Genomic DNA, 15,110 nt, shown 5'->3' on the forward strand with positions numbered 1-15,110 from the left:
AGTCAGTAGCAAGAAGACAGTCACATGTCTCAGACACAATTTCTGACAAAACCAGACATCTTTCCTGGGGGGCATTTTATCTTTATCTAGACATAGGTACATGTCCAATTCACATTAGACATTCTCTGGGTTGACCAAAGTCAGTATGTGACTCTTCACAAAGGATCTGTTTGTTCGGGGTTAATCAGCTTTCTATGTCAAGTCTTAAAGACACTGAGGAAACACATGCACACACAAAATATATATGCACTCACACACTCCCTTCAATACATGTAGTGATGTGCCTCCTTCAAGGGGGAAAGATATAACACCAGGAAAACAGACAACAGACAACCTTCTCACATCCTTGTTTTGCATTTACCCAAAGTTGAAAACAGTTCTGCTGAGATACAACAGTCACCTAAAGGTTTAATACATGCAAAAAGACTATGGAGGAAACTCAAGCTGACTGAACTCGTTCAAGCACTGAGTTGTCACCTTTCTCTGGTACTTTCCAAATCCAGGACACAGCAGAGGAAAAAACACACACAAAACGCTCAGAGATCTTGACAAAGACAAATGTCACTTTGCAGATTTAAAGTCCCCACTTTAATCAGAATGCTATATGGTACTGTTCCTTAGATTATTCCTTTCACAAAATGGAGATTAACAAAGAAAAAATATTTTGTAGAATTGGCTAAGTTCAAGAGACATTTCTTTGCCTCAACACCAGATATCAAAGTTTTATTTCACCAGGTGGCTATGGAAGGTATTTGCACTTGCAAGGGTGCCTTAGGGTCTCTAAGCAACTCCAGCTGAGATGGCATAACTTGCTAACATCTCCATTCATGTAACAATCAGTTACTATGTGTATCAATTCAATCCACTCAAATATAATACAGTCACAGGTAAAACTAATGCTACTTGAAGCAGGATTAACTCAGCTCTAGTTTTTATGGTGGTAGCATGGTAGATGGTAAGAGCAAGTAAAATTCGCATATAGCATAAAAAGACTGACCCTCACCAACTTCCATTCAAACAAGAAAGCAATGAGAGCTGCACATGGGTTCTATATAACTTTCAGTTATATGTTATAGTTTTACATGAATAAACTCTCACCACCCACTTTTTATGCTCCATATTCATTAACTGGCATCTTTTTTCTACCCTTCCTGTCATACTAAAAGGGACATTGAGAGCAGCAGACCAGATGAATCTCTACAGCAACAGTTCCAATGCCTGCATTAAATAGCGAAAAGAAGAAATGTTTTTTGAGCATAAGAAAATTTTCAAAACAGAAGGCCAAAAGCCAAGTCAAAGAGCCCTGAAATGCAGGTCAGAGGAAACTGCACGCAAATGCCTTATGGAGAAAGGTTCAGTAGCACCCCTGAGCTACTGGATTTGTAACCTTGTAGTGCTGGAATTAGCATGAAATCCCTTATTCAGCACCCTCCATGAAAACCAAAGATGCACAGACAACTTCAGTGGAAGTAGGGCAGAGTCTGAAAGGTCTAGCATTATGCTAACTGATAACAAGGATGAGGAAAGGATTCCTGATGGCAAAATGATGATATTAAAAAAAAATAAATCCCCAAAGTGTCACCCCGTTCTTTTCTTGCTTGAACTGTGCCCAAGAACAAAAGCCAAAAGAAGGTCAGAGCTTGCACATCAAAAGTACTGAATGAAGATGCAATTGGTACACTTGTGCTCTGTCTCAGCACGCTACAGATAAAATATTGGAGGGGAAATGGGAGGAGGACAGAGGGGACAGAATATTCTGTGGAACATATTTAGCTTTATGAGGGTGGATAATTTGGAATTTTCACTTGTACTTTTCAGAGAAGCATGACACTTTTCCCACACAACGGGAGTTCATTATAGAGGTTAAAATTTATGTCAGGATTCTCAAAGGGAAACACCATCATTTATATTGCGTTTATGTAATCCCAGCTCTCCTGAAGGTTTTATAATTGTGAGAACCACTCATTTGATAGAGGTTAAAAAGCAAAAAAAAACAACCAACAAAACAAGGAAAAGCTCAGCCTATGAGTAGCAAGGAACAAAGCAACAAGCAGGACAAACCTTATCAATCTCTACCATTTCTGAGTAGCGTACATGGGCAGAAGCCTTCATTTGGTTTATCAAACTGAACTGAGGAAGCAGAACAGTGCAATTTGGATACACTGAAAAGCAGGATACAGTAACATCACAGTAACCACTCACACTGTATCTGAAATTGGAAAACTATCAGCTCTCCCATGTCCATCTGAGATGACCAGAAACTCAATTCACCTATTTCTCAGCCAGTCAGTGCAACTGCTTTCAGAAAAATGCAAATGAATACTGCCAGTAAAAAAAATTAGCAGCCAGTCAGGGCTGGGAAGAACAGCAGGAGGGAAAGCAGGATAAAGACAAAAGCTCCTGCTGCTTCGAAGCTCCACATCACTAAGGATCTAACATGCTTCTCTTGTACTTACGCAAATGCACGTAAACACCCATGCGTGAGAAAGAACAAATGAAATATGGTTGAAAATCTGAGCTATCAAAAATGTTCAGTCATAAAACCTCATGAAATTAAAGGCAATTTTTCTATTACTAATGTTCAGTAAGAATGAATATGCACTTCTCTATGACATGACAGCGTATTTAATAAGGAGCATCACAAAGTCTTGGAAATTTTAAAAACTGGCTTAATTTCGTAAGAAAGGTCCCAATAACATCCAAATATATTTTCCAAATACGTTGTAGTCTTTGAAGCCAAAATATCTTAATTTGGAAATCTTGTGTTCCTCTTCTATCTTGAGGAAGCATACAGTTTGGGTAAGCCTGCAGGATGCCCGTAACAGAGAGAGACTAGACAGAGGAATTAAAATTGCTGGAGTTTATTTTCTTTTGAATACTTCTTGACCTTAAATATCCAGTGACAAAGCGTCTCAGAGGTTCTTGGCTTGTGTGTTGTATTTTTAACAACACTGAAAAACAAAGCTGTTATGACTACAAGCTGCATGGGCTTTGCAGGGACTTTACAGTTAATTGAGCTGTAGCTATTTAGCCTGCAGTAGGCACCAGTTCTGCCAACTCTGTAGGCAATGAAAACGTTCCCCAAGCTACAGTCAAGCTACTGTCCTTTTCTTTTTTTACTTAAATGCTCCAGAGCAATGTGGCTTCTGGGGAGAATTAACTTACCCTCAGACTCTAAAAACATAAAGACACAAAACCCCTGTAGTAACTCATGTGACATGTGTGCTCAGAATAGTTACATCTCCATAATCTTAAACACAATTTCTTGAAGTTCCCTGAGGCCTTTTGAGCCAGACACATATGAAGCTTTTAGGCATTTCAGTTATGGAAATTTAGATTTCTTGACTGGACTTTGTGAAGGAAATGTGAAAGTCCTCCAAAATCCTATCACTCAAAAGAAAGCAGATGTCAAGCTGCCTTAATATTTTTATAATAATAATAATAATAACAACCTGCATAAAAGGAAGAATAGGGGTTGGTTGGTTGGTTGGTTTGGGGTAGTTTTTTTTTGTTTGGGCTGGGTTTTTTTGCCAAGAGGATGATTCAACTTCCAAAAGGTACAATAATTTACTCTACTAGCAGACGAAGATGGGATTCCCACTGCAGTTTTCATGCTTACCTTCCCCCAGTAGACCAACTGTGACTCTTAAAAAAAAAAAAAAAGTCAGATATTGTTTCACTGTGCCCTTGACCTACAGCATACAGCCTTCCAGACCTACTCTAATACAATGAATAGGAGGAGGCTTATCACCATGAGTCATCTAACTAGTGCCATGAGGTCATTTGTTGACTTGAAGTTGTAAAGATCATTATGCTACATATCAGTCAAAAATCACTGAGCTGAGAAGTGCATGCAATAATTGAGGTAATAATTCAATGAGGTCATAAGAATTATATCTACTGAGCAAAAATATAATTTCCTTTAACCCTTCCTTAGATGGGATGGGTACACACTGTGCCATTTCTCTTTGGTAATACAGAAGCACAGCTGCTTTACATCACTTGCATTACTGTTATTACAAAGCAGTATTTTCCATTGTGCACCCATTAGGAACACAGTGCAATAAATTGCACATTCACTTAGGTAAGAGCTCTCTCTCCACAAATGCTGATCTTCCCTATAATCTTTTCTTAGCTGTTACTCTGCTTCAGTTTCACAGATGAAAGTTTTGTGAAGGTTTACCCCCTTCCAGCCTAACAACTTCAAAAGAGGAGGCCTCAGAAACCAACCTCAGAAAGTCTGTCCAGTCTGTGGCATGTAAAAGTGGGCTCACATTTCTTTCCTAAGACCCTTTACAGTTTTCATTTTTTGTTTCTCCCCTCCTACCACACAGCAAGACATGGATGGAAGAGGCCTGAAATGCCGAAGACTTTTGAAGATCTTTTGTGGCCAGGAATTAAGCATCTCTTCTCCCTGCTCCATCCTGGCCCTCAAATGCCTTAAGCTTTCTCCCAAGTCACAAAACAAACTTACTAAGTATGTGTGCTGAACTGCTCTTCAAAAATTCAAGTAGAAGAAATTCGTTAAGCAAACACTGTGTTCTTTGTAATAAGGCAAGACAGCTGGTAGTTTCCAAAGTGCTCATGTGCAATTTTTTGCACTCTGCTGTCCATATGCAGAATTAAGGTAACAGCCTTCAACACTGGAGCAGATGGAAAGTTATTATCTGTCCAACCATCAAGCCAAAGATGTAGACAGTCTCTGACCTGGACATTTTTAAATGCAAAACACAAACAGGTACCAATACGTATTGATTACAAGATGTAAATACAAAAATTAATAAAAAGAGTGAAATACACTGGAAGTTGCCTTATTGTGAAATTTAAAGTACAAAAATACCTACAAAACATGCCTGGTTTGGATGATGCTTTGAAACATTGTTTAGGCCTACAGGAAATGAAACACTACCCTATAGTAAAACACTGGAATAGTTTTACTACTAATAGTGAATCAAATTAAGCAGAGCAAAGGAGTGGTGGTATTTCCAAGGGTGGAAAATGAAAACCAAGTACAAAAGAGTTTTCACAATTAGGATGGGGAAGAAATGATTTTATCACTACCTTGCTTGTGAGGTTAACTTGCTTACTGTGTTCCTTTCTTGGGCAGTAAAATTAAGGGATGTTTGTCTACATACATACCCAAAAAGCAAAATCTTTGCCATGCTGGATATAAGGAATATTATTACTCAGGAACCAAACAAGATAAAGGCAGAATTGTAAATCAAGCTGTTTCCAGAATTAGAATGTACTGCACACTTCAGAATTTAGCCTAGATGAGCGTATGATATTACAGGAAATTAGGGGAATGAAACATCCGAGATAAAAGTTAAGGTCAGTGAACTTCTCTGCTGGCTGCAGTGGATTTAATAACACTTCAAGCCTTCTGCTGAAGCATCTCTGATAATAAGAATTAGAGTAAAAGAATAAACCACAACTACACTAAGACAGAAAACAAATCATTTGCTGCTCTCTATTCTATAGAGTTTAAATGAGAAAATAGTCTGTAAATGACTTTTGGACTCCACACTGTTTCAGCTATCACAGTTACAGGCACCTTCAGAATACAACAGTAATATGGTGGCTTGCACCACTCATGTATGTATGATCTGAAAATCATACAGATTTAACCCACTCAGGTATACACATCAAATCACTTTTTCCTCTTTGTTTCCCTTTTTCTTTTTTTTTTATCGGGCTCTTCAAAGGTAAATTAGATTATTCCAGACTAAGTGAGTTAAATTCAGAGCGAAACATCCTGTAAACTGCACGTCATTAAATAAAAGCACCAGTAAGTTGGTACAACTGATTCAGACCAAGTTGAAATAACATTTAGCACAAGCTACTTGTAAATTTTAGTCAAGAAATTAAATAAACAGCTCAGTAGCACTGACAAATAAGCTGCATTTACCTACTTTGATTCAACCAATGTAACTCCGATAAATATTAGAAGACACAAACCCACATCTGCTGCAAAATCATAATTACTTCGTAACTAATTACTTCAGCTAAACCTCTCCTGCTCATTAAAATTAACTGTGATTTTCTCTTACACAGCTTTACTGGGGGATTTAGATATATATCTTTTCTTTCTTTTACTTTTCCATCCATTTTTGTTTTAACCAAGTTAGTGCTTGTTTCCACAGTCACATACTCCACATTTATACCCTGCATTTTCTAATTCTCTTAGTCTATTTTCTTTGTAGCTTTGTTTTCATTTGAGCTTCATTCTGTGGCTTTCACAACAGTAACAATATGCTTCCCTGTATAGAGACAGCTACAAAATTCCCTCAGCATGACCACTGCTTAAGATTTCAGGCTGTATCTTCCCCCTAATTAACATCACACAGCATCGCTATTAGGAGCACAGTGCATGAATGCTGTTTTCTCTCACTGCTTTAACCAAGGAGCTATAAGAAATGTTAAACAATATACTTACAGCAGTTTTAATTTACAAATAACTAGACTTCTGCATGACTTTGCCTTGCATTGATGGAAAATTAGAAAACAGGGAATAAGTCAAGGTCAAAACCTGCGTGATTTCTCCATTATGAAAGACTTCGGAAAGAAACACCCTCCAACAGACCTCTGCCTCATGACACCACACATGCACTTTTTTTATTAAGGCAACACGATTCCTCAGATAACTGAAATTAGAAGTTGATCTCATCTTCAGCAGTATTTGTCCTTGTTCTGATTGTACCAGTATAAATTATAGGGCTGGAGTCCTCAGTCAGCCAACAGCGATCAACAAAAATCTGCTGAACAGAGTGTCCCATTCTTATTGTTTTTCCATGTCAAACTTACCAGATATCTTCAAGAGATTATACAAGCTCTTTTTTCTTTTTTTTTCCTCCCCCACCCATGCAGCTGAGATAAACCATGGCTGCATGACAGAACCCAGCATGCCCAAGATGGATTAGACGCTACTATGAGGAAAGCAACAGCTTCCTCAGGTCCTGCTAGTAGGTCCATAGTTGTAACATTACTGTCAGATTATATGGATCTGGCACATCATCACTGAGATTACCTTCTGAAGCTACATTTGTAGCTTACTTGTCTCACACTAGTATTTGTTTCTGACAAAATCAAAACAACAGAAAAGACAAAGCTTAACTAACTAGATACACATTCTTCCCCTTCCCATCTTACACATTATGTATGTCAGTCTTCTACATGATATAAAGCATACAAGACTGTATTTCTACTAATGACTTCCACAGATCTGAATTACATTCCATTACCTAGGAGACAGGATTACTTTACCAAACAAACCCCACAAACATGCAACCTACAGCCTGAGTCTGATCTCACCTAACCGAGAGGCTACAAAAATCAAGAAAAAGTCTTCTCATTTAGCCTAATACTCTTTGGATCTAATCCTAGCCTAGACGAGTCCTTAGAAATACAATGGATGCACACAGTCCCACCAAAATCAGTCAGACATCACATGCTTAGGAAAACATATATTAATTAATAACTTTAAGAGCTTTTCTATACAAGAGCTTTATTCTACTAATATTAAAGTACGAGAATGTTAACAGGCTTCAACCACAGTCCTGTAGTCACAGCTACAAGGAAAACTTCCCCAATGACAGTGTGAAAAATATTTTCATGCTAGTGTGCCTTTGTAATCTAAAAATATCAACTGGAAAATCTCTGGGTTTGCTCCTAATGAATACTTATTTATACTGAGTTCACACAATAAACCATTCATGAAGGAAAACACAATATACTGCATTTGACAGTTATAATGCTATAGACTTTCATCTAGCCCAAGCTCACATTAAAAAACCTTTTAAGTGTCACTAAAAAGGCACAATGAAGCCATATCTACTATTTTCTTATTAAGTCATTACCATATCATCTAAAATCCTGGAGAACAATAAACATATTTGAAACACAGGCTGTTATGCCTTGAACTCGGCATTGCAAACATTGAAAGCTGCACCAGTAACCCTCTGCACACCTCGTTATCGCAGCACAGCTGCGGGGACAGACAGCTCACAGATAAAATATATACCGCTATGAATAAATGTGTCAGGTCATTCAATAATTGTTACTCAAACAAAGCAGTACAGAAGAACTGCTGAAATTCCTTCATAAATTGGCCACCCACGGTTTTCCCTCCTTTGTGAAAGAGCCCCTTTAAAATGCACAACCTTGGGATGGAAATCCACAGTACTTTAAAGGTTTCTAGCTTCAGGGTGTCAATCACATGAAACATGGCTATTTTTTTTCCCCAATCCACCCCAAACAGGCTCATTGTACAGACAGACATACAGCATATAGATGGCTGCAGGAACAGAGGCATGAGTGAGGGACAAGGGAGCTGCAGCTACTGGGACTGCAGCTGCAATGGCCGTGAAGCTGCACACCTCCCACACAGAGCCATGTTGTGGACCCTGTGAGAGATGATGTTCTCCCTTGCTCATCCCACCATGGGAATTATGCCGAGATAGTCAGCTCAGTTTTAAAATGCCCCTCAAAAGCCACACCAGTTTCATCTCTTTAGTTCACTACCAACTTCAGCTGAGCCTGTATCAGTGGTGTGATGGTAAATTGTTCATTATTTCTCTACCAAAGCTCATTTTTACTACCTTCTAACAGAGAAGGCCCACACACAGAAGGTACATCCAGCAATTTCTGCAAAGGAGCTCGACGCAGGCAGGCTCAGATAAAGCAGCTGTCACTAAAGACCACAAGAGGCTGACAAGGAAGGATAAAGGAGCAGAGCAGTAAGCATTACAGGCATCTCTGAGTGTGCTAGATAAGTCATTCCCAAGCCACACAAGTTAGAGTCCATCGGGAAGGAAAAAACAAACAACAGCTAGTCCCAGACTACATACAGCTTCTAAGATGCTTGTATGTTTGCTCCCTGATCTTCTGACTGCCTTCATCAAGAAACGTTTTTCTGCGCTTTATGCTGGAGATATATGAAAAATTACATCTACCTTCATCTCAGGTGCTGCCTGCAGGCAAGAAGCGTGACTTACACAGTTCCCTCATCTTCCAGAGTGACTTCTCACACCCACCTTAAACATGCTCTTAAGTATTCATTCGTATAGTAAATCTAACAGGATCCAAAGCAGAGGCAGAGCTGCATTCTTTAACAAGAACTCCCACACCAGAGGCTTTGTTTTTTGAAGCACCAAAGTTTCTTCCTACTGGGAACACAACTATATAATTTGAATTCTCAAGCTATTCACTATAGCATGGCACAGAAATAAGAAGTGCAGTGTAATTACAAAAAAACCCACCCATGTATAATTATTAAATGTGAGTGCATACCTTCCCTGATAGCAGTAAATGGGGTTCCTTCCTCTTCTTGTAATCTGATCACCTTCAATGCCACCAGTTTTCCGTTTACCCTAAAAGGGAAAGAGGGGAGGAGAAGGAGAAATAAGAAAACAAAATTAAAGTAGAAACAGCATTTCTGATAATAGAAGTTGCTTCCCATCATGTACTTATTCAATTTCTTCTTGTCAATGCCAGTGATTCATTTATAGCACTGTAAGAAACACTCCATAGCTTCCATAATGTCAACTTTACATTTTCACACTCAGATGCAATCCAAGAAATGATCTCAGTTTTCTGTGAGTCAGTTTCCTTTCTATCAGAGTACTAAAACAAAGCTTTGTTAGTATCACATTGTAAAATATGGCTTTAAATTATTTGTCTTTTATTTGATTGAATTGTTCAAGGAAAAAGGCCTATGATTTTCATCAATCTCCCCACTTGCTGTATATTCATATTTATACTGATTGCTTCCTTCCTACTGCATGACACCCATAATTAGTGCCCTCAAAAAGCTATGGAAGTTTCAGATAGAAATTATTTTTAGGTCATTCTGGTCATTTCCCACCAGGGCAGGATTGTTCCTGAGGTATGTTCCTGACTACGTGGCCCAGGCTAGTTTTAGATTATAATGACCTCTTTTCTCAGGATTAAAAATATTTAGTGCTCCAAGAGGCAAAACTTCACAACAGGTCATTCTAGTTTAAAATCTATTTGGCTGGTTTCCCTTGAGCATTCAAAACGTTATCACACATGGAATCATATTCAGTGTCTTGCAAAACAAACAAACAAAAAAAAAAAAAAATCCAGTTGGCTCAGTTTATCCGAATTAAATCTCATAAAACTGACTGAAAGATAAAAGCTGGCATTGGTTACCCTCTCAAGAATAAACTCATGCTCTGAAAGTTTAACAGATACCTAGGTATGATAAGCAATGGTAAGCAGATTACCAAAAAGGAGTAATACAGTTGCCCCCTCTCCCCAATTATTTTCAGTAGTAGTAGTAGTAATAGTATGATTATTGTTGTTGTTGCAAGTTTTTTCTATAAAAGCAAACTTAGCCTTTACAGTCACAAAGCACAAGGGATCACTGTAGCCTTCACATTCCTGTACCTTGGAGGCAATTCCCTAATGTACTGGGCTGTAGAAGATGCATTCATTTTACTAAGCAAGATGATATAGCCTCGTACAAAGTTTTAATTCATCTTTCCCTCAGGCTTTTAATTTTTATGGTTAGATTACTTCAGTGACAGCATGGCTACCATCTTGTCTTTTCTGATTATTCCCATTTTATAATTGCCAGAATCTCATTAGCCCTATACATAACACTGCGTAATGACTCTGAGCAACTTAAGAAACGCTGGTTATCAAAAGATGGTTTACTCATCGCCTTCCAACTATTCATAATACTTCAGACTAGCATCAGTTCAAGTCTCAGGCCAGTAGTCACTGTTGAAAGATAATTATCAGCTTAAATTTACTGGATTATCTGGATTTCTTCTTATAACTGTCTCATATATTTTTGTTTAAACAAGACTTCTGGCATCAGAAAAAAATAAGCCTTGCCCCAAGTAACTTCAAGTGTCATACACAGACAGGATAATAAACCATAATAAAAGCAGAGGTAGAAAGAATGATGACAGAAATGCAGTTCATACACATGTATAGCTTTCAATCCCTCTGTCAATACACCACGCTACCTATCACATACATATATATGCCAGATACCTGGATAACTGGATTATTTTACAATAGATAAACTAACTGTGCAGAAGAAATTTCAATAAGAAAAGCTAGATCATTTTGTAGATCAGGAACAGTACTGATGTTGTGTTCAGAGAAAGCAATGCAGAATACAACAGAAAAAAAAAACAGATAAAGGAGCTACTAAGGAAACGGGGATGTGAAGTCTCTTGGAAGAGAAACAGGCAAAAAGCAAGTAGCATTGTGTAGAATATGTTCTTTTTAATCCAAAATTCTACATTTTATTCAATCATTAAGGGCAGTAAATAACACAACCAGCAATACAAACAGCAACAGCATGGAACTCTTCAAAGAATTCGTAATTAAACATAGTAGGTGGTCTGTGCTATTTAGTTATCATTGCCACTTCATCATCGGCACCTGGCATCATCTTGACAGACATCATGGCACCTCTTAATACTATCAAAATGATCAAACTAATCTCAAGTAGTGATCCTCTGGGATCTTGTTCTCCCCTTTAGTATTATTTATCTCCAATATATCCATCTATAATTTCCAGAATAAAACAGCCTCCTTATTCTCATTTACTACCCAGTAATTAAAAACTTGTTGTTTTTTTAACCCAGCTCATTTTCTATAAACAGGAATGTACAGAACTGGAGATGTGAGAAGCTATGATGTATCACCTATTAAAAAAAGAGAGGCACATACATTCACCTCCTTTAACTATTCTCCCACTGATGCAATCTCAGGATGCAGTTAGATGATGCCGAAGAGATGAACTAAGAGCTACCTTAGGGTATAGCCTTCCTCATTCTCCTGCCACTGTCTTGTATTTGCTCTCATTCTTAATAGTCCTTACATTGAAACTGCTTAGGGAGATTAAAGACTGGCCTTTCCAAAAGAAAGAAATCATATTAAAAGAAATTAAAAAAAAAAAAAAAAACCCACCAAAAATGTAAAGGCATTCTTCTAATTTAAAAAGCAAGAAACATTAAAAAAAAAATATTAGAACTGGGCTCACCTCTTGAGAATCAGCAAGCCATGGGAGCAAGCCAGCTATGTCATCAAATTATGTCCTGAATCTTGTGATGACATGTCAAAATAATATGGCAATTTCCGTAGAAACAACATTGAAAAAGAGGGACCTGGAGAAAATTACCTCTGCAACCTATCAGAACTTGTGCTCGCAGTCTTCAGTTGTGACCAGATAAGCTTAGCAGAATTCTTCACAGATATTACTACTCATTTGTCTTCCACAACTTTCAAAGCATGCTCTGTATTTTCATTATTTTCAAATACAAGTAGAAAAACTGATCGCAGACAGTGAAATGGCAATGCTGCTGCCCCTTTCAACATCTAGAATTCATTAACCCATTTCTTGCTCACAGTCCAAAGCAAAAAATTTCACAACTTCTCAAAACAATACACCTAACTGGGTCACGGATTTCCTTTAAATTCATCCTGCCAACTACCTCATTAGTTTCTATTAGACGATATTGATTTTAAAAATCATATTTTCTACCTTACAAGCCATCCACCTTCCTAAATTAACTTGCTCTCTATCACTCTCATCCAGAAACCTTCAGAAAAAGGACAGAAGTCCTGAAGCCTCTCTAATTACTACATAGAGCTACTTTACTCTAGGCAAATCAGGAGCTGATGGACAGTTTTCCAGTTTATGAAAATAGAGCATTTTAATGTTACAGAATTCCTTATAATAAAATTCTGATTTTATATGCAATGTGGGCAAAAGAAAAAGAATCCAAATTGGTTTATGTGGCATAGAGTAAAAGTTACAAAAAATATTACAAAAAATACAAATGAGCTGGATATTACACAAAATGCTAATATAATGCGTCATTCTGTCTTTTCCAAATCAGCCCATATCAGCATTACCAAATAAATACATTTATAACAGTGACCATTTATGAGAAAGTAGAGAAGATTAGAAATTATTAAATGTTTAAATGCATCATTAAGAACATATAATACGATGAATATGAAGTAACTGATGACTTAATTGGCTTCACTGGGGATAATGCTGACGCTGCCACATAGAGAACAAAAGAATACAATATTTTCCCAAGTTCTTCAGTTATATTTAGATGCAATAAATGTTCTAAATATAACACATTTTAAAAAGTCAATTAACATAAAATCTGCCACTCTGATTTTGATCTGTTTATTTCCTGCAGAGTCTTACCACTGGCTGGAGTTGAGGCTGAGTTCATAACTCCAGCAAATACTAACCTTGGGAACATTTCTGTAAAGAAAAATCAGTAGATGGTATTGGGATAATGCTCTTATTTGTGATACACAAATTCTTACGACAAAAAGTAACTCTCAATCATTATTCATTTACACAAAAAGCTCAGTGCTTCATGATTAAACCCTGAGAATAATTAGATCTTTCTGTAATTATATTGATGTCACAAAGACATGTCTGAAACCCTAAGCAGACCATGCTGTCCAGGTTCTGGCAGAATTTTCCTTTGAAGAAACCTGATGGAGGCAAATCCACTGCAGGTTTAGTCACATCTGATTGTTCTACCGATGAGTAACTAATTCCACATTGAGGGAAACACTTTCTTTAATCATTATCATAAAAGACAGTTCAGCATAAACATGGTTTATATTTCTCTTACTGAAAAGGACTTACATTTGTAGTTTTTTTGTAGTACATCTGTAGTCCCGCTAAAGCCCTATGATACTCAAGGTACTAACATGGCCCCTCAATTTCCCTTTTTGACTCCCACCATATTTTATGCTCCATCCTAACCAAAAGTTTCCTTGCTTTAGAAGAAGCCAGTGGATTAAAGACATTTCATAATGCTGACGTTTACTTGGGCTGAAAAATAGAAGATCAAAGGGATCTGAGAAAGACGAAGAATTTAAATTATTAATTAGTGTTGTCACTGGAACTCGGGGATCGTGTTCTTCACAGGACTCAAGGCAGTCTTACACAAACAATGTGGCAGTCCTCACTTGAACAGGAGCAGGTAAGCAGTACCAAAACATTTGCCTCCAGGTCCCTTTTCCCTGCCTCCCAGATCACATCATTCAGTTCAAACTAAGCTGCTCCTCTAAGCATGGGGGGTGCACTGCTACACCTGCTGGAGGCAAACCCCATGGGAGTGGCAGCAAGGAGAGCAATATGCAGCACCAATCCTCCAAGCACCTCACATCTCTTTGGGCCCCACTGATGTTCTTACAAAGAGCTGATTTTCATATAAGGAGAATCCAAAGACAAAGTGATAGTGATATAACTTACAACTAAAGGGGCCTCTTACAGATCTGCACACCAAATGTCACAGGGGATCTTCTGAGAGGTACAATTCCATGGCTAACTGGAAAATACACAGGTGCATAATGGCATTTAGTTGGCAAATTACTTCAGTGTTTGCTCTACTATTCCAATCACGCATATATCTGTCAGTTCCAGTAAAATACTATCCAATAACTCTTAGCACTTATATTCACTATACCTATAGTTTTCTCCTAGTTTTTCTACCGTGTTTTCCTGTGCAGTCCTGGGTAAGTAATACAATAGATTCTCTTTCCTCAGTTTCATGCCCTGCTACAGTGGAGAATAATGCTAGGCCATGTCTGTAAACTACTTTGAAAACCGAAGCACAGCATATATACTGTAATGTTCTCTTTATATAAGCAGCTACAGAGGAAAAATCTCCTTTCTTTTAAACACAGAAATTCACTCGGTAAGCGATCGATACAGTCAATGATTCATCTTTTAGTTAGAATCATAGTACTTTAGTACTTACATTACTTTAATATTTTTTTCCACCATTTGGCATGTTAGTTCAACATCTATTGTTGGTTTTGCATCTAATTCAACTTGAAGTTACTGTTTTTATGAAAGATTTACAATGCTGGAGATTTTTAAAAAGCATCTATCTACACACTTTTTAAACCCATGTTATGACTTGAAAATATAGAGTAAAGAGCACTCTATAAAAATCAATTAAGCACATCAGTGCCTTTTCATAATCCATGAATATATATTCTTTTTCCAGCCATCTGGTATCCTCAGATTAAAGAGTTTCATTTTGAGATGAACACTTGATTTCATTCAATTTGCAGTAAATAAAATA

The 15,110-nt window shown here is 37.5% G+C and overlaps 1 protein-coding gene across 6 annotated transcripts in view; it reads right to left on the minus strand.

The window, feature by feature from the left end:
• Positions 1 to 15,110, minus strand: part of CDK14 (cyclin dependent kinase 14) — a 328,023-nt gene that overhangs the window by 201,822 nt on the left and 111,091 nt on the right. For all 6 annotated transcript variants that reach the window (XR_010609906.1, XM_065666401.1, XM_065666400.1 and 3 more), the window contains exon 5: positions 9,289 to 9,368. Coding sequence is in view for 5 of the 6 variants with exons in the window: in XM_065666401.1 (XP_065522473.1) it covers positions 9,289 to 9,368 (80 nt within the window). In the remaining variant the exon portion in view is untranslated. The remainder of the gene's footprint in view (positions 1 to 9,288; positions 9,369 to 15,110) is intronic.

The sequence above is a fragment of the Lathamus discolor genome, chromosome 2 (assembly GCF_037157495.1).
Source record: "Lathamus discolor isolate bLatDis1 chromosome 2, bLatDis1.hap1, whole genome shotgun sequence".
Classification (NCBI taxonomy): Eukaryota; Metazoa; Chordata; class Aves; order Psittaciformes; family Psittacidae; genus Lathamus; species Lathamus discolor.